The sequence below is a fragment of the Ctenocephalides felis genome, unplaced genomic scaffold, assembly GCF_003426905.1.
Source record: "Ctenocephalides felis isolate EL2017-DRISC unplaced genomic scaffold, ASM342690v1 CF-g0.4_SCAFFOLD_01604, whole genome shotgun sequence".
NCBI classification, from domain to species: Eukaryota; Metazoa; Arthropoda; class Insecta; order Siphonaptera; family Pulicidae; genus Ctenocephalides; species Ctenocephalides felis.
The window spans coordinates 21,088,522-21,113,085 of record NW_020537758.1 but is presented as its reverse complement, the minus strand read 5'-3'; the positions used below and the strand labels follow the sequence as shown (position 1 = coordinate 21,113,085).

The following is a 24,564-nucleotide window of genomic DNA, read 5'->3' as shown; positions in this document are numbered from 1 at the left end:
TTTCAGTCGACGACAGCAGTTGTATCACTCGACCCGTTCGAATCGATCCGAACCGCACCAGAGACCCGTGTCATCATATTACGAATATGAGAGCGTACAATGGGCAAAGGGAAACAAGGCGAACCATTATCAAAAATCGCCTTCAAGACAAAATTCTGATATTTACCAAACATCACCCAACGAGCATTGCAATGGTGCTATTTATTCGAAACATGCGCCTCAACCGTACAAGAAACCGCAGCCGCCGCAGAGTTCGGGCCAAACTTCTCCCGTTTATAATTTGCCAGGCGCAGGTAATAAACAAAATGTTGGTTTGCCCAGAAGTCGAGGTCCTTACATCACGCAAGTTATGATAAAAGAACAAACTGGTTCAAAAGTCTGACAGTATTAATGGTAATTTACATAGATTCGTATTTGTAAGATTTTTCAGGTAGGGGAAGCAGAATCATATACATTTTAAATACCATTTGTGATCTATATCTAATTTCAGGCATTTTAACCAATTCTTTTTAACCAATAAAATATTATTTGGTTGATATCAAATATGTTGACTTCTGCTAATATATCAATACGATCATATTCAATTCTACTTCACAGTTAAACAATGAATTTATTAATCGATTTTTGGATTTATATTGTGAATTATCATATATATACATCTTAAGATCTAATTTTTATAACAATGCTCTTACGTATACACACATGTTCAACTTTTTTTTCTTAAATATAGTATTTAAAGCTTATACAAAATTTATAACATTATATATGGCATAGATGATATGAAATGTCAAGAAATCTAATTAATATGTATTATCAAGTTTTTATTTCAAGAATGTCGCATTGAATGCGGTTTTATTTAATATTCATAATTAATTTCGAGATACAGAATTGAAGTTAAACGACCTCATTTTTTCAGTCATTGTTTGAAATGAAATTATTTATTTAAACACATATATGCCCGATTCCATCACCATTATCACCATTATATGCCTATTTAATTCTGCCTTAAGTATTATACCTTACATATATGGATGAGTTATTAGGCTCTGATAACATTGTTTTTTTTTTATGATTTTGATGTATGCAGGATGAACTTCTATAGCAGCCAGAAGTGAATCTTTTACTATTCCGAAATATGACATAATTAATCATTTCGATATTTTATTTTATTTTTATAAGTACAACAAAAATTGATATAATTCTTGTATATGAAGACACACCATTCACTTGCATGGTTTCATTATGGCTGCTAAAAATTTAATAGTAAATGTTCATATTTTAAATATGAACTAATAAAATGAAAATTTATATTGTTCATTTAATAGATTTTATAATAATTTGATGAAATGAAATGGAAAAAGAACTGAAATATTGTGAAGTGCAATTTTAATTGCATACTGTTTATGAGTATTTTATAAGTATTGTTCCTACTAGGGGTTGCCTTATAGTTTATGAAATATCCTAAAATTCTGATTAGTATATATGTATTATGTATAAAAAATATTAAGCTATTTCCAAAGCATTTGCTTCTCATATTTCTTAAAATACTCAAGTTCATAAGCATTAAATAATACTTATATTTACCAGTATTTTTATTAACTTTAAAAGCTCTGTTGTAGTTGAAAAAAAAAATTAAATGTATGATGAGCTTCTTTAGAAAAAGTGCCTCAAATATTTATTTACGATAATAGCAAATATATTACAATTAGATTGTATGTTGCAATTCATTGTATTCAATGCATTTTAGTACTGCTCGTTGTGAATGATACAAGTGTACTTAATTATTTGTATATCTTAAAGTGCTATGAAACAAATATTCTATTCAATATCTTACTTTGAATTCTTTATTATACAAATTTATTTAGATTATATATAAGAATGCAGTGCTTTTCAAACTATATACTCATATTTATTTTGTGAGCCAAATTTGAATGGAATTTGAAATATATTTATATATATATATATATATATATATATATATATATACATATATACATATATACATATATATGTTCTATTCTTAAATTAATTCAATTCGAAATGAAAAATGCTCACAAAATAAATATGACTAATATGAATTCATTTGCTCTGCTGCATTTGAAATTTTTGTAAAATGAAATTCTATATCACCTTTTATATGTAGATCTAAAATTATGTAAGTAATTATATATCTATAATTTAATTATTTTCACATTTTAAATTATATTTTATCAATTATATTTGCCATATTTTCATTCCAATTAATGTAAATATTATTACCTAATGTGATATAAAACTAAAATATTAGTGTATTGTAATATAATTTATGTAATAAAGAATAAAATATATTTTCTATGTTGCTTTTTTATTTGAATATTATTATTTTAAAAACAATTAAAATTATGAGTTTTATTTGAAAAAAAAATCGACCATGTTTAAATTTTCGGTTTAAAATTTGCGCGTAATCTCGGAGTGATTTGCTTATATATAAAATATATTAGAATAGCAGAAGAAATAGTTATTGAAGTTCTTTTGCCTCTCTCAATTATTTTGTAATGAATGATAATTATCTGTTAACAAAACCTGAATTTTTAAATTTTATAATTAAATTAAACCCATTGAATTTTTGCATTTCGCGACATTGTCTTTCGCAATGTGTAGTTTTATACCATTTATTATCTTTTATAATGTGTTGTTTTATATTATTTTCAGATATTTGTTGAGTAGTTTTAATTTAATTTTTAAGTCATGAGGAAAATTCAAGTTCGAGATAAATTTTTCAAAAAATCGGGCCAACCTGGGAGAGAAATCCTAACTCAGTCACGAATATTGCTTCTAGAAAATCCAAGGAAAGCAAGGTGGAAAACTGCGACTGTTCCAGCCAAACAGGGGCACCTTAAAATTTAATAAGGGTTTTTTGTTAAATGTTTTACCTAACTACCATAATATATAAATCACCCAAATTTTTAAATTGCCCTCCTAAATTCACGAATTGCCCCTCGGTGGGAATCACTCCTCTTTTTTATAAGAGTCTTAAAATACTCTTAGTATATTAGTAAGATGTAAATAAATTATTTTTAATGCGTTTTTTTTCTTCAAATTACATGCATTTTAATTTATGATTTAATTGCTTTTATATTTATGACTTCAACATTGCCGTGAAAAATAGATGGCTTTGAGGACACCATCAAATCAACAACACCATCTATTTTTCATATATTATTTTATGTAGAATATATAAATATCATAATTATATCATATTATACGTAAATGTGTTAAAATAATATGTTGGTAGTGTTACGTTTCTCAGTTTTTTTTTGCAATTTATGCATCATGAGTCACACTGGTCGATCATTAATGATATTTATTGGTCAGCCATGGGTCAATGTCAAACCATACTTGAATTCTTCAACATAACTATTAAATGCAGTAAAATTGTTTCTTTCGCTTTTTATAGTCATCGGTATCTCAATTTGTAGTAAAGATTGTGAATTTAATCACCTATGAGTAACATTGAACTAATATAGAAGTGTTGACATTTTTTAAAATGGTCAACACTTGGAACAGTACTATCTCATTCATAGTCTGGATGGCAAAACCAGTTTCCTTGTTAATGATTGTCATGAATCATATCATTGGATGATATTAGCTTATCGCGTGGGCCCCAGTTGGTGAGTGAGCATGTACAAATATTTTACATTTTATGAAATAAAGTATTACATAAAATGAAATAAAATAATTTTATTATTTATTAACCAGTAAACTGTAATTGGCAAGTATACTCGTCATGGGAAAGTGATAGAATTTTGTGAATTTTGTATATACTTGTAATGCGTTATAATCTTTAGTCATTTATTACGATATCATTTGTTGAAAGGACTTGCATTTATACCATTTTGAGACTATTCCAGCATCAAATAAATAGTTGTATAAAAATAAAACTAAGTGTAAGTGATACTTTATCTTAACGCAAGTTGCATAAACCGAAAATGTAAATAATCGATTTGATCAAGAAAAACTATTCTCGATTTTTGGCGAAAAAGTGGACAAAGTATATGCATTTTTCAGCTATTTCTGAATAAAACGAATAGCCCTATAAAAAATATATCGCGAAACGTGAATCCTTAACCAGTTTCTGGCTTTGTATTATTTGGATGTTGTATTATAAAAATCGCCAAAGTCTAATTGGAATTGGAATTGGATTCTAATCAGAATTAACGATGCCAGTTGGAATTTATACTTACAATTAGTATATTTTGTTCTGTGGTTGTGATATTTAAATTTTTGAATGTTAATCAAAACTTAGTAGTCCTATTAGCTGTTGTGCAGATCTGACTTAAAAATAGTTTCCACATATATGATATATTTTTATTACAATTTCTAAAATAGGAAGAATATTTTTATTAGTGTAAATATAGGCGAGCTCACATTTTATTTAAGAATTTTTAGAACGTGAAGTGGAGTGAGAGGAAATGTATTAGATATATTAATATATGTAACTTTTAAAATTTTTTTTTTATTCATTTTTGGAAATATTCAATTTTTTTTATTCACCTTAGAAAATATTCATGTATATATGTGTGTGTGAGTGTGTGCGTGCGGATACAAATTTTCGTCGACGATTTCGGAAACACTGGTCAACCGATTTGACTAATTCAAAAAGCATACGATTCGTATTGATAAGGAGACACTTGATAAGGTGCTGATTAGTTTTTGGCCGTTTCGAAGATACGGGGCAAAAAGTGTCCAAAATGGTAATTGATTTTTTGAGAGAACGCGGCGTCCGATTTGTATGATTCAAGGAACATTTTATTTGAATTGACGAAATGAAGAACTCATGAATAAGGCACGTTTGGTAAGGCAGGCAGGGCCGGATTTAGAAATTTGGCGCCCTGGGGCACTGACAAAATGCCGCCCCATCCCTGAAATGTTACTTAAATTGTTTTTATATATTATTCCTGTACCAAAAATTAAAACTAAAAAAAAATTACAATTTTTGAAAACTAAAAAATAATCAATTTTTGAAAATTGAGTTTTTTTTATATTTTGAAATATTTTTGAAATTTTTCGCAGCGCGATTGCTTTGAAAAAGTTCATAATTTTCAAAAAATTTCAATATATACGTATATAAAAAAAAGTTTTTTAAAGAGCGTTTTTTCATATTTCTGAAAATTTTAATGCTCTTTATAAAATGTAATTTTCATTAAGAGAAGTTCCAGTAATTTGCAGTGATTAATCGTCACTAGTTTAATTTTTTTTTTTCGGCTCTATAGGCTTGAAAGTGCACAAATTTGTCGTCCTAAGAGGGCTCGAGATTTGAAGAACATATTTTTCTTGAACTTTCAGCTCGTTTACGAAACTTTATATTAGCCAAATTGCCAAATTTGATAATAACTTGTTAACCAATTTGATAATTTATGTTAGGAGAGGGAGTCAAAGAAAAATAATAAATTTTAATAATCGTTTATTTGAATCCAATTTTTGCATTGCATTCGTAGTATGTTTTATATAAATTAACAAAAGTTAACTATATTTCTTGAAAAATAAAATTTTATTAAAAAAATTAGCACTGATCATCGATGAAAAAGTATGACATATAATCGAATAATAAAGTTCTTACTAATAGTCCGCAATTATTATAAAAAAAAGATTTAGGGTCTAGTAAATCTACTACAACGAATGTAGTAAATCTACTACAGTGAGTGTAGTAAAGCTACTGCAATGAGTGTAGTAAATCTACTACAATGAGTGTGGTAAATGTATTTCAATTGGTCGAGTAAATCTACTACAATGGTGTAGTAAATCTACTACAATGGTGTAGTAAATCTACTACAATGATGTAGTAAATCTACTACAATGAGTATAGTAAATCTACTACAATGAGTGTGGTAAATGTATTTCAATTGGTCAAGTAAATCTACTACAATGGTGTAGTAAATCTACTACAATGAGTATAGTAAATCTACTACAATGAGTGTGGTAAATGTATTTCAATTGTTCGAGTAAATCTACTACAATGGTGTAGTAATTCTACTACAATGCTGTAGTAAATCTACTACAATGAGTGTGGTAAATGTATTTCAATTGGTCGAGTAAATCTACTACAATGGTGTAGTAATTCTACTACAATGTTGTAGTAAATCTACTACAATGAGTATAGTAAATCTACTACAATGAGTGTGGTAAATGTATTTCAATTGGTCGAGTAAATCTACTACAATGGTGTAGTAAATCTACTACAATGATGTAGTAAATCTACTACAATGAGTATAGTAAATCTACTACAATGAGTGTGGTAAATGTATTTCAATTGGTCGAGTAAATCTACTACAATGGTGTAGTAAATCTACTACAATGAGTATAGTAAATCTACTACAATGAGTGGTAAATGTATTTCAATTGGTCGAGTAAATCTACTACAATGGTGTAGTAATTTTACTACAATGGTGTAGTAATTCTACTACAATGGTGTAGTAAATCTACTACAATGAGTATAGTAAATCTACTACAATGAGTATAGTAAATCTAATACAATGAGTTTGGTAAATGTATTTCAATTGGTCGAGTAAATCTACTACAATGGTGTAGTAAATCTACTACAATGAGTGTGGTAACTGTATTTCATTTGGTCGAGTAAATCTACTACAATGGTGTAGTAAATCTACTACAATGAGTATAGTAAATCTACTACAATGAGTGTGGTAAATGTATTTCAATTGGTCGAGTAAATCTACTACAATGGTGTAGTAATTCTACTACAATGCTGTAGTAAATCTACTACAATGAGTGTGGTTAATGTATTTCAATTGGTCGAGTAAATCTACTACAATGGTGTAGTAATTCTACTACAATGCTGTAGTAAATCTACTACAATGAGTATAGTAAATCTACTACAATGAGTGTGGTAAATGTATTTCAATTGGTCGAGTAAATCTACTACAATGGTGTAGTAAATCTACTACAATGAGTATAGTAAATCTACTACAATGAGTGGTAAATGTATTTCAATTGGTCGAGTAAATCTACTACAATGGTGTAGTAATTTTACTACAATGGTGTAGTAATTCTACTACAATGGTGTAGTAAATCTACTACAATGAGTATAGTAAATCTACTACAATGAGTATAGTAAATCTACTACAATGAGTATAGTAAATCTAATACAATGAGTTTGGTAAATGTATTTCAATTGGTCGAGTAAATCTACTACAATGGTGTAGTAATTTTACTACGATGGTGTAGTAATTCTACTACAATGGTGTAGTAAATCTACTACAATGAGTATAGTAAATCTACTACAATGAGTGGTAAATGTATTTCAATTGGTCGAGTAAATCTACTACAATGGTGTAGTAATTTTACTACAATGGTGTAGTAATTCTACTACAATGGTGTAGTAAATCTACTACAATGAGTATAGTAAATCTACTACAATGAGTATAGTAAATCTACTACAATGAGTATAGTAAATCTAATACAATGAGTTTGGTAACTGTATTTCATTTGGTCGAGTAAATCTACTACAATGGTGTAGTAAATCTACTACAATGAGTGTGGTAAATGTATTTCAATTGGTCGAGTAAATCTACTACAATGGTGTAGTAATTTTACTACAATGGTGTAGTAATTCTACTACAATGGTGTAGTAAATCTACTACAATGAGTATAGTAAATCTACTACAATGAGTATAGTAAATCTAATACAATGAGTGTGGTAAATGTATTTCAATTGGTCGAGTAAATCTACTACAATGGTGTAGTAAATCTACTACAATGCTGTAGTAAATCCACTACAATGAGTGTGGTAAATGTATTTCAATAGGTCTAGTAAATCTACTACAATTAAGGTGACCATACCTCCCAGATTGGCCGGTACAGTCCCGGATTTCCATCTTGTGTCTCCGGTTATTTCAATAGCATGATTTGTACCGGATTTAGATCTTTTGTCCCGGTTTTTTCAAAAATTGACAGATGAATTAACAAGTAACATTAAAAAGTATGAAAACAAACGAACAAGTGCTAATTTTTCAAAATATTTATGAATAAAATTGAATAGAATATTATACAAGGCTCAAAAACGCGAAATACATATAGATCCATATAAGATATAACATCACAGACAGGGCCGGAATTAGAAATTTGGCGCCCTGGGGCACTGACAAAAATGCACTTTCAGCTCGTTTACGAAACTTTATATTAGCCAAATTGCCAAATTTGATAATAACTTGTTAACCAATTTGATAATTTATGTTCGGAGAGGGAGTCAAAGAAAAATAGTAAATTTTAATAATCGTCTATTTGAATCCAAATTTTGCATTGCATTCGTAGTATGTTTTATATAAATTAACAAAAGTTAACTATATTTCTTGAAATAAAAAACGTTATTAAAAAAAAATAGTTGATTACATTTTTCCCACTATACAAATTTTGCCGCCCCTGAAAATCTGCCGCCCTGGGCAGTAGCTCCGACTGCCCCTACTGTAAATCCAGCACTGAAGGCAGGTGAACACAATTGTTGTCGATAGGCATTCGGATAATCAAATGTATGAAGAATGTTGAAGAGTAATGTTGTATATTTATTAAAAATAACAAATACATACACAGATATCAACGAAAATAATGTTTATTAAGAAATTGAAACTTCCTTATGTATGTACATATATATTTTCTTAGATTACATTACATACATATACTAATTCCAGCATTAATCATGCAAAAAATCCAATTGTATAAATTATAAAAACATAAACATTGGTCGTAGTTGAGTGTCCGGATAATATAAAATTAGCAAATTTGATTTTCGAGTAAAAACATAAATTTTTCTTCTGAATGTTGATGTTCAGATTGCAAGGTGAGTCGTCTCCATCCACCAGCCTTTCTACTAATAAGAATAAGCCGTGAGTGACGTGCGATTGCCGTCAGTGCAATGTTGACAGTATCGTCCGCGCCGCGACTATGTCCGATTTGTTGAAAAACACAACGGTCAGCATATGGCATGCATTTAATGCATTGCAACAAATTCAAAATGTTTCGGTTCACAAATCAAAACTGAAGGTAATCATTCATTTTTATTCAGTTAGTTTGGTGATATGTTGTCAGTTGAAATTTGTGATATGGATAAAAGTGGATGTACAACACATTATTAAGATAATTATTATAATGAGTGTCTTATCAACCTTTATCTGTGCGCCACTGTTTATTTTATAAATTACGCCGAATTATGATGCATATACTATTATTATTAAAAAAATCTGCTAGAAAAATAATATTTTACATAATAAAATATATAGTTTTATTTATTGTTATTATTTAAGTCTTCAGACTAATAAATATATTTAAAAATTTTAACCCTTTGCACTCGCGAGTTCCGGAATTATATATTTTGCCGCCGGGGCGGCGTCATTTGTGTGGAATGAAGGCAGGTCTAGCCGTTCCGAAGATACGGGGCAAAAAGTACCGAAAACGGTATCTCAGTTTTTAAGAGAACGGAGCGTCCGATTTGAATAATTCAAAAAACATTTTACTTGTATTGACAAGATGAAGAATCGATAATCGAATCTAGCGGTCTCGCAGATATGGAGGAAAAAGTAAAAAAATGAGCCATTTGGGGGTCAAAAATGATCATTAGACATATGCACATCAAATTATCAGATATTTTATAGAGATTTTAACTAATAGACCAAGTGTCATAAAATTTTCACAGAATTTTACTAACAACATTGTGCATAAACACTATGAGTTTTATCGAAATCCGAGATGATAAGATTTTTTCATCAAAAATTTTTTAGTGCATTTGATCAGCTTCATTTTTGAGTTTCCGGCGGTTTTAACCAGGAAGGCATATGAGTATTAAAATAATTATTATATGGCGTTATATTTCGCTTTATTCCCTACAATTAATTTCCAATTCGGACCCTCTATCTGCCTCACACGCCGAGCAATAGCCAAAAGAGTGAGAATTTTTTTGGTACTTTTTAACACTGCAAAATTTCAAATGCGAATATCTCGAAAACTAATAGACCAAGTGTCATAAAATTTTCACAGAATTTTACTGACAATATTGTGCATAAACACTATGAGTTTTATCGAAATCCGAGATGATAAGATTTTTTCATCAAAAAATTTTTAGTGCATTTGATCAGCTTCATTTTTGAGTTTCCGGCGGTTTTAACCAGGAAGGCATATGAGTATTAAAATAATTATTATATGGCGTTATATTTCGCTATATTCCCTACAATTAATTTCCAATTCGGACCCTCTATCTGCCTCACACGCCGAGCAATAGCCAAAAGAGTGAGAATTTTTTTTGGTACTTTTTAACACTGCAAAATTTCAAATGCGAATATCTCGAAAACTAATAGACCAAGTGTCATAAAATTTTCACAGAATTTTACTGACAATATTGTGCATAAACACTATGAGTTTTATCGAAATCCGAGATGATAAGATTTTTTCATCAAAAATTTTTTAGTGCATTTGATCAGCTTCATTTTTGAGTTTCCGGCGGTTTTAACCAGGAAGGCATATGAGTATTAAAATAATTATTATATGGCGTTATATTTCGCTATATTCCCTACAATTAATTTCCAATTCGGACCCTCTATCTGCCTCACACGCCGAGCAATAGCCAAAAGAGTGAGAATTTTTTTTGGTACTTTTTAACACTGCAAAATTTCAAATGCGAATATCTCGAAAACTAATAGACCAAGTGTCATAAAATTTTCACAGAATTTTACTGACAATATTGTGCATAAACACTATGAGTTTTATCGAAATCCGAGATGATAAGATTTTTTCATCAAAAATTTTTTAGTGCATTTGATCAGCTTCATTTTTGAGTTTCCGGCGGTTTTAACCAGGAAGGCATATGAGTATTAAAATAATTATTATATGGCGTTATATTTCGCTATATTCCCTACAATTAATTTCCAATTCGGACCCTCTATCTGCCTCACACGCCGAGCAATAGCCAAAAGAGTGAGAATTTTTTTTGGTACTTTTTAACACTGCAAAATTTCAAATGCGAATATCTCGAAAACTAATAGACCAAGTGTCATAAAATTTTCACAGAATTTTACTGACAATATTGTGCATAAACACTATGAGTTTTATCGAAATCCGAGATGATAAGATTTTTTCATCAAAAATTTTTTAGTGCATTTGATCAGCTTCATTTTTGAGTTTCCGGCGGTTTTAACCAGGAAGGCATATGAGTATTGAAATAATTATTATATGGCGTTATATTTCGCTTTATTCCCTACAATTAATTTCCAATTCGGACCCTCTATCTGCCTCACACGCCGAGCAATAGCCAAAAGAGTGAGAATTTTTTTTGGTACTTTTTAACACTGCAAAATTTCAAATGCGAATATCTCGAAAACTAATAGACCAAGTGTCATAAAATTTTCACAGAATTTTACTGACAATATTGTGCATAAACACTATGAGTTTTATCGAAATCCGAGATGATAAGATTTTTTCATCAAAAAATTTTTAGTGCATTTGATCAGCTTCATTTTTGAGTTTCCGGCGGTTTTAACCAGGAAGGCATATGAGTATTAAAATAATTATTATATGGCGTTATATTTCGCTATATTCCCTACAACTAATATCCAATTCGGACCCTCGAACTTCGCGAAATTTTTAAAATGTTTCATGTATCAGGAGCCCACTCCCGCTTTCGTCATTCTCTTATCTCTAATGCGTGTGTGTGTGTGTGTATGAAATTCATACACGCACACACACACATACTATGAATTTACGTGTGTGTATGTATGTGCGGATACAAATTTTCGTCGACGATTTCGGGAACACGGATCAACCGATTTGAATAATTCAAAAAACATTCGATTTGTATTGATAAGGAGACGTGCTGATTAGTTTTTGGCAAAAGCAGGTCCAGCCGTTCAGAAGATACGGGGCAAAAAGTGCCGAAAACGGTAACTCAGTTTTTAAGAGAACGGAGCGTCCGATTTGAATATTTCAAAAAAAATTTTACTTGTATTGACAAGATAAAGATCGATAAAATTTTCGGAGATATTGAGGAAAAAGTAAAAAAATGAGCCATTTGGCGGTCAAAAATGATCATTAGACATATGCACATCAAATTATCAGATATTTTATAGAGATTTTAACAATAAGTATACATTTTGTTAAAATTCCTATGGGCTCCGTACCAATGCTTATGCGTTAGACAGCGACGCGGCGCTTACGCGCTTTATATTTTGTCCCTATGCAGTTAAAGCAGTACGATTGCTTTGAAAAAAAAAGTTCAGACATTCCACAATATATCAAAATAAAGAAAAAAATTTTTTTTTCAAAAAAAAAATTAATTTTTTTTTTTTTTATAATTTTTTTTTTAAAAAAAGTATTTTTTTGTCCAATTTATAGTTTCTCAAAAATCGTATTTTTTCAAAAATTTTGATCGTTTTTAAAAAAATAATAATTTTTGGTACCGGAAGTTCCAGCAATTTGCCTTAAGGCACAATGCCTTAATTGCCTTAAGACAGAATTCCACGTACAGCTAGTTTATATTTGAAATTAAATATGCCTTTCCCCAAAACAAATCATTTCTTCACAAGTAGAATGATTTGATAGTTGAGCTCCTTTTATCTAATTTCTAGCCTGGAGTATCTGTGCTTAGCTAAATTTTTCCTTTACTGCTAATTTTTTTATCATTATAAGGTTATTACTATTTGATTCTTGTTAAGCATTATTTTATTATTTTTTTATATTTTTAATTCCACAACAGGTGCTCACAGCCAACCTCGGAACATTATTAGATTTACACTCTGTTGAAAAAGGATTGGAACATTTTCAGTCAACTCCGTATTTAAATTTTGAGAATTTTGTTTATTATTTGGATCGAGAAGTATTCAGTGCTCTTCCAAAAGAGTTGTCTTCCACACTCTTAAAAGAATATGGAGAAAAAATAGATGAGGTAATATTATTTGAATTTAAATAGATGTTGAAAACATTTTAACATATTAAATTTTATTTTAGGTGTGCTGGTTAGTTTGTCATCGCAAATATGTCGATCGGCAGAGGAAGGTTATACCCGAGGACAGCATTTATAAATTATTTAGAATATTTTGTTTATTAGCTGAATTAATTACGGAGGAGAAAAATGAAAACAAATTTGAGGTAATATATATAATAATCATTCTTACATAAAATATACTAAATACTAAATAATCCGTTCAAAATAATAATGGCTAACTCATGTAAATTTGGAATTTCACTTAATCCACACAAATTTCTTTATACATTAAATTTATTATTAATAAAATATAGAGTTGTGCACTGAGGATTTTTTCAAATATATATTTACTACACAAGTTTACGTTTTGGTCATAAAATTCGCCATTTAAACTTACATAACATAAGAAACAATACAAATATACCTGGTTTATTTATTATTATTAAATAAATAAAAGAAATTTTTAAAATCTTTAAAATAATTTATTATTTTTGTAATTTACCGAGTTTTAATTACAAACAGTAGGTACTTATTAAATTTTTCAAGACTTGAAATGTAAATTTTTCAGTGATGCATATAGTAGGTATCATTTTCCTCAAAAATTATTTTAAAAGTAGATGTAATATGATTAGACATTTATTTGATTCCTAGATAGTACGTCAATACGTTATTAATATAATAACTTTATTTGTAAAAATCCTGGTAGTAATTATTTTTATTTTTTAACGTAGTGGATAATATTATAATTTATACCTAGGAAAATTATTTCTAATCAATATTAGTATTATTTAGGTACTCATTTGAACTATGAAATTAATTAGTTTCACTAGTTTGTATGTTTATGTATTAAAGTACATATTTTCATGGGTATTTACAAATTTTAGTCTTGTCAAAGTAATTGTAATAATATTCTTTTTTATTAGTGGATATTGTATTTTAATAAGATATTATTTTGTCTTGTTGCTATAAAATAGATCATACATTTTATATGAATATTATTAACTCTATATAATTATGACAATATAAAAAAATGTACAAGATTTTTCACGCAATATTTACTAAACAAAATATTGTTTTGAATCGTTGAAAAAAGTACATAATGACAGCAAACAAATGATATTTGTGAAACAAAAGCATCTTTCGAAAAATTAACTAACAATAACAATATTGAGTTATATATATATTTTTATTATGAACACATTTCTTATTAATTGTTTGTTATTTTTGTGTTTTTTTAAATTATTGTTCGAAATTTCATATTGTACTTATATATCATATTTGATCATTTCGACAGGCTTTACTGCATATTTCGGAGGCGAAGCAAATTTGTGAGCGCCTGGTACAAACTTTGGGATTGCAATGGGATGAATCAAATTGGATCGAAATCATGTCCCCGATTTTGGTTCTCCCGTTTTCTATGTTTTTGGCAATTATCGAAAAGAAATATTGCGGAGAGGGTACTGTTGACGAAATTGCCTTATCAGAAGCTATTGACGAATTGTACCAAACATACGTAGAAGACGTTGTAAAAAAGGTAACTGATTTGTATGTCATAATAATATTCTCTTCACCTTCGAGTAAAAAGACTCATATTAATGAGGTGCTAGATGTAAAATTCAATTCAATCCAATGTAAAATTTTATATGTAATTTTTTTTTCGACAAGTACAAATTAAAAATCGACTTCAAAATATATAGGCTTTATTATTTTACAGGGATATTTATATAAAAAGGGAAACTTACTGCCATCAATGAAAGAATATTGGTTTCTCCTCCAACCCAATGTATTGACATATTACAAGGATTCAAATGGCAAAGAAGTTTGTGGATCAATGCCATTGGATCCATCAAGTTTCGTAACTCCAATAAATGAAAAAGATTGTCAAAAAATGCAAAATATGCAAAGAATGAATCTTGTAACAGGAGACAAAGTGGTTGAATTGGCGGCGGAAGATCACAAGTAGGTTGACATCATTCAATTAATTCTAAATATAATGACATCCAATAATAAGTTGATATTGTTTAGTGCGTTTCAAATCTATGTAAATAATTTCAAAAACATGACAAATTCAATACTCAGATTTTTTCAAACTTAAGTAATTATGATAGATACATGTAATTCAAAATGCTAATTTCATTCAACACATTAAATTAATACTAAATACTTCAATTGAATGCTAAAGAATATGAAAGATCGAATTCAAAGTCGTTTTATTCCAAAATTTATTCATTTACTCTACTCGATGTACTTGATATATCTTCAAATTTTAATATGCAATAGAAATATTTCTAACTAACATATTGTGCATATATCCAATTGTTAGTCATTAAAACATTTATTCATTTGTAATAATATTTTACATAATTACGTAATTCATTAATTTTAGAACGCGTTTGCAATGGATAACAGCAATTCAACTGGCAATAATGTATTCGAATGGAATTATCGGCTACCAAAGATCAATGGCAATGGAAAGGCGAAAACAGAGGGAACAACAGTCAAATCAGGAGTTAACAAAACGATCAGAAGAAGCCAAAAGAATTGCAAATCATGTTCAAGAAGTCGAAGAAACGCGGGCGCAGTTGTTGCGAGAGAAATGGGTATGGTAAAGACATCATTTTTATATAATAAAAAACAATCGAAAGCAAGCTATTCAATTTTTTTATTTAAAAAGATATAAATGATAATATTAAAAATATTTTTGTTTATTGACTCCCAACTTTGACTTCAAATTCATTGAAACCTATATCGCACACTGAACTCAATCAATTTTTTCTTGTGTTATTTAACAGCTTATTATTAGTCTCAAAAAGAAAAACGTCATTACATTTTAAACTTATATGATTTTATTTAGTTTTTAGAGTCTGTAGAACAAATGCAAAGTAATTTAAAAATTACACTGTTTAAAAACTATAACTTTAAGCTTATACATTGTACGAATTATATAGATATATGTACATTTTTCCTATTTAGGCCCGAGAGGCTGCAGAGTCCCAAGCACAAAAATTGCAAGCAATCGCAGAGGAAGAATCGCAAAAAGTCCGGGAAATGCAAGACGCCCGCATGAATTTAGAACGAATGCTCGAAGAAGAAACTCAGGCCAAACGTGATGAGGAAATCGTACGAGCGCTCCAAGCCAGGTGAATATTTATAACTTTGAGCTTTTTTCTATGTTGCACGGGGCTTTCGACGACACTTTTATATTTCTATTTTTAATTTGCATTTTTGTAACTGGCGATACTGTTTTGCTCTTCAGGATCAATGTACCACTTGTATTTTGAAACCAACACTCACAAAAATTTCAAATAAATTTGTTAAATCATTTTTAACCGACTTCCGAAAACAATAATCTGACTTCTGAAAATATTAATCAGTTAATGCTAGTGATATTACGTCACTAACATTTTATTCATAAGATACTATATTCTTTCTAGTTAACTTCCCGTAGAGTAAGTTAGAGTAATCGCAAAAAAATCGAAAATGAAATTTTTTTTATATCTTTACGTTTCAGAGGTTTCTGAATATTTTGGCATACCTTAGAAAAAATGGATGTATGTGTGTGAATATATGTCTGTGTGCGTGTGTGTATGTGTGTGACATATGCACATCAAATTATCAGAAATGTTATAGAGATATTAACAATAAGTATAAATTTTGTTTACATTCCTATGGGTTCCGTACCAATGCTTATCCGTTAGACGGCGGCACGGCGCTTACGCGCTTCGTTATTTCATCTCTGTGCAGTTGAAGCAGTACGATTGCTTTGAAAAAAAGTTCAGAATTTCCAAAATATTTCAAAATACACTTTTCTTCAAAAAGTCTTTTTTTCAAAAAAAGTAAATTATAGTCAAAAATTTATAGTTTATCAAAAATCTAATTTTTCAGAGTAAATTTTTTTCAAAAATGTTAATCTTTTAAAAAAAACAAAATTTTTGGTACGGGAAGTTCCAGCAATTTGCTTTAAGGCACGATGCCATGCGCCTCACTAGTTTAATTTAATGTTGTCTCTAATTTTTTCTAGCAAAATCAATAGTTATCATTACTGTTGTGGTTTGATTGGTTTGAGGTCAATATTATTTCACAAAAAATAATCTTTAAATATTTCTTACTATTCCCCATTGCTGTGGGGATAGTATATTATATATTATAGGTATATAATTATTTTTCGAATTATAAAGGGAACTTGCTGCTGAATGGAAAAGGCGTGAAGAATTGGAACGATTACAAGAAGAGCAAAGATGTCTTTTAGAAGAAGAGCGTAGAAAAAGGCAAGAATTTGAACAAATACAACACGAAAAGGAAGGTCAACTGATAGGTAAATATTTTAACTAAAAGAGCTACTTAAAAATTGGAATTATATTTATTAAAACAATATTATATGTTTTTAGAAGCTAAAAAACGTTTAAAAGAATTAGAACAGCAACGAGAGAAATTGGATGCTGAGTTAAAAACCGCTCGAGAAAAAATGTTGGCATCAGAAGAAAGTAAAAACAATTTAGCACCTCAGCTTCGGGTAAGTTTAAATCAAGTAACCCAAACTGAATTTTATAAATTCAATCCATTTATAACATTTAATTTTTAAGGAACTTACAATATCTAGAGAAAAAAATAAACACATGCGCGGCAGACGTGCAATTTCTATGGTGTCGACTAATAATACTCTGGATTTTGAAAAGGATACATTTAGAGATGAGAAATCAAATAATGTTACTACTAGTTGATAATAATATGAAAGTATATTTAACATTGATAATAATGTATATTGTGCCAGTGCCAATGCTGTGAAATTTTTATTAGAAGAAATATATATGATATTGTTAATGTAAGTATATCAAAGAAAAAATAAACTCACTATTTTGATAGCATCTACTGCTTTTTCTTAAGATTTAAATTAAATATAGGTATATATGTGTATATTATTGAATGTTTTTCAGCCAAATAATCAAAATCGTTCGTTATTTGTTGAAAAAACGATTGATTTTTTAACTATTTATTTTGTAGAGTTTTAAAAAATATATATATTTAAATATTTTACGAAAAATTACACCTTCATATATACATTTTTACAATATCTCGCAACTTTTTATAAGATGCTGATATATTATATATTGTAAAATTATTTAGAACTGATTGACACACATACAATTAAGTAATTACAAGTATTTTATTTTCGAGAATTTGTCAAAAAAACATGCAAAAATATGTTTTAACGTCAAACAAAAAAAATCTAAAATCTAAAAACCAATAGTATTATGAGTGGAAATAATTTGAAAATAGGAACGCACTCCACTCTTCTGTACTATTATTAAATAATATGCCACGATAATAGTTTATAGAAGAATGGAAATAGTTCAATGTTTATACTTCACTTTCTTCTATTCAAAACTTATATTTCACTGGATAATTTTATGGGCGGTACATAAATTTGTTTGTTTGTTACTCTAAAAGATTGTACTCTCACAATGTTTATACTTGTTATAGTAAAAATATCATACCGGTATATAAATGAACTAAAAGTTTGTAAGGATAACCGTTTTGCTGTTCCTTATATTACCATATTCAATCAGCAAGTATATTGTAATTTTTGTAACAATTTTTCCGTATTTAACAGAAATATTATTTAAAAAAGGGTGTTAAGTTCGTATTTCCAATTTATATATATTAGAGCGGATCGGTTTGTGTGGGTCAAAAAAAGTCGCTTAAAAACATACGATTTTCTGGTACTATGAATCAAAATAAGATAGTTGCTGAAGAAACCGCTAAAATGAATTTTGATGTCCCGTGCATTGACCAAAAAATAAGAATTACAATTTTAAAAATTCTAATTTGACCCATTTAGAGTGCCTCAATCGGGTCCAAATGTATGACCGACCCTCACTAACTTTGGAAGGCCGATCCACCGATGCCCATGCTGTACCCCCTGGGACCCCCCTTGAGTGGTTTTTCAAAATTTAACCCTTATCTTTGGGTCATTGCACGGGACATTTAGAAATATGGTTTCTTCAGCAAATTATCTTATTTTGATTCCCAGAATGTGCCTAAGTGATCTTTAAATCGAACTGCTCTAATATATATATATATATATATATATGTATATATATATATATATATATATATATATATATATATATATATATGATTGTTCCTTTTCCGAACAGTAAATCCAATAATAAAAAACAATTTGTTTTTTGAAGATGTTTAATAACGACGTTTCGGAACTAGGTACATTCCATCATCAGGTTTATTCTGTCAAATACAATGTTTTTTAAAAATATTGATTAACATTAATTAATGATGGTCATTACAGATTAATTAGAAAAAAATATAAAGGAATGGATTATGTACTGGTGTAAAGAGTAATAAAAATTAACTACAAAAGGTTTTATATAAAATTGAGAAGCAAAAATTATTTACCTGTAATAATTTATATATCCATATCACTAATATTTTTTGTTAAAAACACTCGATTTTTTTGAGGATATTTGTAGATGTTATGACTTCACAAGACTAAAACACACTGATATGGAGTTCTGTCGGTCAGATGTAAGGGATATGTATGGAATTTAGGCAAGAATAATTTTTTATGGCTCTTGTATTGGTAATTTACGAAAAAAGAGGAAATAGTGCTTTAGTAAATGTTGAGAAATATTATGTATATATACATGCACACGTATATGCACACCTACATGCACAATTATATACACGAACATGTACGCAAGTACATGTATATAGTGTAAATACAAAAACATACATATAAGCACATATATGGATGTGCATATATTACAACATATATACATGCGTATATACACACAAAATTATTAAAGGATTAATTGTTTTTAATTAGGTTTAAAAAATTTAGATACGAGTCATGAATGATATTATGATCTGATTTTTTATTAACACAATTTGACAAATTCAAAAAGATTAAACTGCTTTCAAAAAAAAGTTTTTTAAAAGTACAATCCTCTCTATATAAAATATTGGGTTCAAAGGTAAAAATATGTGAATTTTCAATGGAATGTTGGACAAGAGTGCTTTGGAAACTTCGGCTTTTATGATGAGTGACGCTTAATTCATGTTGTCTCATTCTCTTATGAATGTATTGTGATGTTTGGCCAATGTATTGTTTTTGATAATTTTTGCAAGAGACAAATTGGTAACAAATTGTTTTTATTATTGAATTTACTGTTCGGAAAAGAAACAATCAATATATTGAAAAAATCCAGGACTTATGTATATATATATATATATATATATATATACATATATTACGTATATATGTCTGTGTGTGAATATATAAAGTGTGTAAACTTGTGTTTAAATCGCAATATCGTAATTGCTGACTAAACATCCCATATTCGTATGCATTTGCGTATCCCATGTGTTTATAATATACGAGTCCTCTTACAAATGAAACAACCGTCATGGAATTTGGAGACATATCCAGAATCCAGTCTACGGATAGAGAACATGTAAGTATCCTCCGCGGAATTAAGCTATGTCGGTTAATAGAATCAAGATGACATGTGTGCCGAGTGCGATTTCGTGTACGACTAGCAAGTAGTAACACATGCACGTAATCTGCTCGATTGTACACGGAAAATAATAATAATAGAACCAGTGGTGCATGGCATCGTATCTTAAGGCAAATTGTTAGAACTTCCTGTACCAACAATCAATTTTTTTTAAATTCACTTTTTTTTAGAACTTTGAAAAAAAATTTTTCATCGACTATTTCAACAGCAATCGATTCCAATTGATAGCTAGATCTGCTTATTGGTTTTTGGCAAAGGCAAGTCCAGCGGCTTCGGAGATATGAAGCAAAGAGCGCTAAAAGTGCCAGTTTTTTAAAGGACGGATTAACCGATTTGAATAATCCAAAAAACATTCGATTTGTAATGATGGGGAAAAGTGGTGATTAAATTTTGGCACAGGCAGGTTCAGCCGTTTTGGTGATACAGAGTTAAATGTCCAAAAATGCCAGTTTTTGAAAGAACTAAGCATCTGATTTGAATGATTTAAAAAGCTTTCTGTTTGTGTTGACAAAATGATTGCTTTTGGGTAAACAAATTTTGTTTAAATTTAATTTTTTTTAATTTAAAAAAAAACTATTTTTTTTTGGATATCGAAAACCAATTCGGATTTTAATTCTAATTTTAGTTAAAGTTCTACACATCACTTATAATACTACATATAATTATAACAATCTATTTGAAAAATTTAGGAATTTATGGAAAGTTCCAGCAATTTGCCGTATGGCACGATGCCATACACCACTAGTATATTTTTTGTTTAACTTAGTTAAAGAATGAGCAGAGATGTTTCCAAAATAATATAATAAATATTAAAGAAAACACATTTCTGGGTTAAGCAACACGCCATTCTTTGAATCTGATTTACAAATAATAAATTTCTTTTAAACTATATTATTATATTCTGCTGAATAAGCCTTACAGTCTTGATAATATTTATAATCCAATATATCCAATTATTTGGTTTCAAAAAACCATTTTAATAAAAATTAATAGTAATCATTTATTGACTTGTCAGGAAAGCAACTGCTATGTCAATTACTTAACCATGAGAAATGATCATAATACATTATAATAATATCAATATCAAAATGAAATATTATTATTTTATCATTTCTTGTCATAATAATTAAGCATTCGTGACGTTTTCTTTATAATATTATCAGAAATGTTCAGACTGCAATTCAACTGTAAAACTAATGTAATTTCCATGTACTATTTAAATTTATTCACTATTTTTGCGATAAGGTGCATAATATATTTCGCATTAAGTACATGTAGCATAACTTACTCAAACAAATATTCGTTGGATTTTCGAACAAAGAGGCGCTCGGGTACATGCAGCGCCATCTTCGCACGCTCCGTAGTCGCACATCTACAAGTTCTTTTTGCATATCTATGGTTTATGCCAGTCTGTGGAATGTCATTGCATAAAATCATTTTCTCATCGGAGTTGGTCAAAAAAACATCGTGGAATCCAGAGGGCCTCTTGCCATTTGCTGTCTGGAATATAATTTGGTATGTTGTACTAGTGCTAAGTACATTTCGCTTTGCGGATTCACTAGGATTTTATTTCGTGTTCGACAGTGTTGCGTCATACTTTGTTCAAGTCTTATTAGTGTCATAGACACCGGATATATTTTATTTCATAATGTCTACTGTTAAATAAAACTGTTTAGTTGGCCTTGTGCAATATATTCGAAAAGTGATTGTGATTTGTGAATATTTTGGACTCGGTCCTGAGACTTTCGGGAATAATATAATTTTATTTTATATTCACTATTGTTTATACAAATATAAAATACTATTTTTCAAAGTTTTTGCTCTAATTGGAAGACACAAAGTGAAAGTAAATCTGAACTACTATTTCATGTTTACTTTTATCATCGAGACTTTCGTGAGTATCTGTACAAATTGTTAAATTCTAAGTGTTATTTAAATCATTACTATCTTCTAACTCACTTCAATTTACAGATCTGACAAATTATGTACATTGGACCACAATCATTACGTCAAGAATTTTAAAGCAAAACTAGTTTATTATAGAACTGCTTTGTGTTCAATGTACTATTTTATCCACTTAAAATAGTCATTACAATTTGATTGAAAATAAAATTGGAGGAACTGCATTGCACACGAAGACAGCTTTGGTGACGTTTAATGATGTTCATCACAATTCAATACTAATTTCTGTATTTTACAGGTGCAGGTACGTTTGAATTTGTGGCATTTTGTGCAGAATCATTCAGTTTTCATGTCACTGTAATGCACTAATTGTGGTTTTATTGGAATTGCATTTGGTATGAATGTATTTATCGAACAGTGAATTTACTCAAGATATTCATTAATTGATACTTTTAGTTTTTGCTTTATCTTTTACAAATTTACGAAATCATTAAAGCATTGGCTTTCATGAATCAAATGACCATTTGCATGATTTGCATTCTTAGTTCTCGTATCTAATAATACTAACAAATACTAACAAACACTAATCCATTCTACTACTACTAAAATATAATGTGGTCGTTTGAATCTTTTAAGTCTATGCAATGTGGATTTGAAGTATTACATTACATTTCAATTTTTATTATTTTGAATTCATGTTAATGCATTTCATATAAAACCAAGTGCGATTATTAAACTGCTAGAAAATTCCCAGAACTATATTTCTGGGCATCAAGATGAAATCACATGAAAACCACAACGTATCATATCAAATAAATTGTTAAGTATCGAATGGCCAAGTAGTATCGAGTGAAAATTCAATTTACATTTATTTTATTTTATTAACCAATTTTATTTTATATTTTTATATTATATGTATATACTTTATTTATTCTTTACTAGATCTACTGATTTGTAACTTCATAATTTGTTTTTTAGGCATATTTGATCGGACACTGTGATTATTACACAACGGTCAACTGGAATGATACAATCAAAATATTTGGAAAGCATTCAAAGTATGAATAACTTAGAGATTTATCAAACAATGACATTTTTAAGACCATACAAACTTATTCAAGACTTATAAATAAATGCTCTTTGAAGGGGACTAAGAAGAAAGTTCAAGTAAGTGTCTCAAAATCAATATTTAGCTTATCATTATTTTCACATGCTGTTAATTTTTTATTTTATTTCATTGTTTTTATAAAATCTTTTTCATTCAAGATTGAAAATTCAAACTCTACACAGACCCCATCACGATGGATTGTTCGGTAACGCATAAACACTTTTATAAATTCTCTATACAACATCAATGTTTACATTTCTAATGTTTTTTCATTCCAGATCCTGGTTCAGCTGCCAATTCAAAAATGCAAGAATATTCATTCCGACTACTTTACTAGGAATCTCTCTAGAAACATTTAATCAGGTGTGTGTTTATCCATAACCAGTATAAATGCAAACATTGCTAAAATATTTCTTTTTTTTCTCAGGTCTTTCAACTTCTGCTGCTCTGCACACAGACTCCTTCACCAGGAACATTTAATCAGGTGCGTGTTTATCCATAATCAGTATAAATGCAAACATTGCCAAAATATTTCTTTTTTTTCTCAGGTTCTTTCAACTTCTGCTGCTCTGCACACAGACTCCTTCACCAGGAACATTTAATCAGGTGCGTGTTTATCCATAATCAGTATAAATGCAAACATTGCCAAAATATTTCTTTTTTTTCTCAGGTCCTTTCAACTTCTGCTGCTCTGCACACAGACTCCTTCACCAGGAACATTTAATCAGGTGTGTGTTTATCCATAACCAGTATAAATGCAAACATTGCTAAAATATTTTTTTTTTCAGTCCTTTCAACTTCTGCTGCTCTGCACACAGACCCTTCACCAGGAACATTTAATCAGATATGCGTTTATCCATAACCAGTATAAATGCAAACATTGCTAAAATATTTTTTTTTTCTCAGGTCCTTTCAACTTCTGCTGCTCTGCACACAGACCCTTCACCAGGAACATTTAATCAGATATGCGTTTATCCATAACCAGTATAAATGCAAACATTGCTAAAATATTTCTTTTTTTTTTCTCAGGTCCTTTCAACTTCTGCTGCTCTGCACACAGA

The 24,564-nt window shown here is 29.1% G+C and overlaps 1 protein-coding gene and 1 long non-coding RNA gene across 9 annotated transcripts in view; both read left to right on the top strand.

Annotated features, from left to right (window-relative positions):
- The window catches only part of LOC113373263 (partitioning defective 3 homolog), a 108,006-nt gene that overhangs the window by 66,970 nt on the left and 16,472 nt on the right, over positions 1 to 24,564 (top strand). For 2 of the 6 annotated variants that reach the window (XM_026613569.1, XM_026613572.1), the window contains one exon: positions 7 to 467. The exons of 3 other annotated variants lie outside the window; for them this stretch is intronic. In XM_026613569.1, coding sequence (XP_026469354.1) covers positions 7 to 382 — 376 coding nt within the window. In that variant the 3' untranslated portion in view covers positions 383 to 467. Of the gene's footprint in view, positions 1 to 6; positions 468 to 24,564 lie in introns of those variants that run through there. One more of the 6 variants, XM_026613565.1, reaches the window with a different exon arrangement.
- On the top strand, positions 22,263 to 24,446 carry LOC113373265. Of its 3 annotated transcripts, none has more exons than XR_003366905.1 (8): positions 22,263 to 22,387; positions 22,465 to 22,640; positions 22,694 to 22,699; positions 23,374 to 23,562; positions 23,662 to 23,708; positions 23,782 to 23,866; positions 24,174 to 24,231; positions 24,410 to 24,446. It is a non-coding gene; the product is annotated as an uncharacterized LOC113373265 (long non-coding RNA). The 3 variants fall into 3 exon arrangements; XR_003366906.1 differs by adding an exon at positions 24,052 to 24,109 and having other exon boundaries at positions 22,465 to 22,699; positions 24,410 to 24,442; XR_003366904.1 differs by having other exon boundaries at positions 22,465 to 22,699.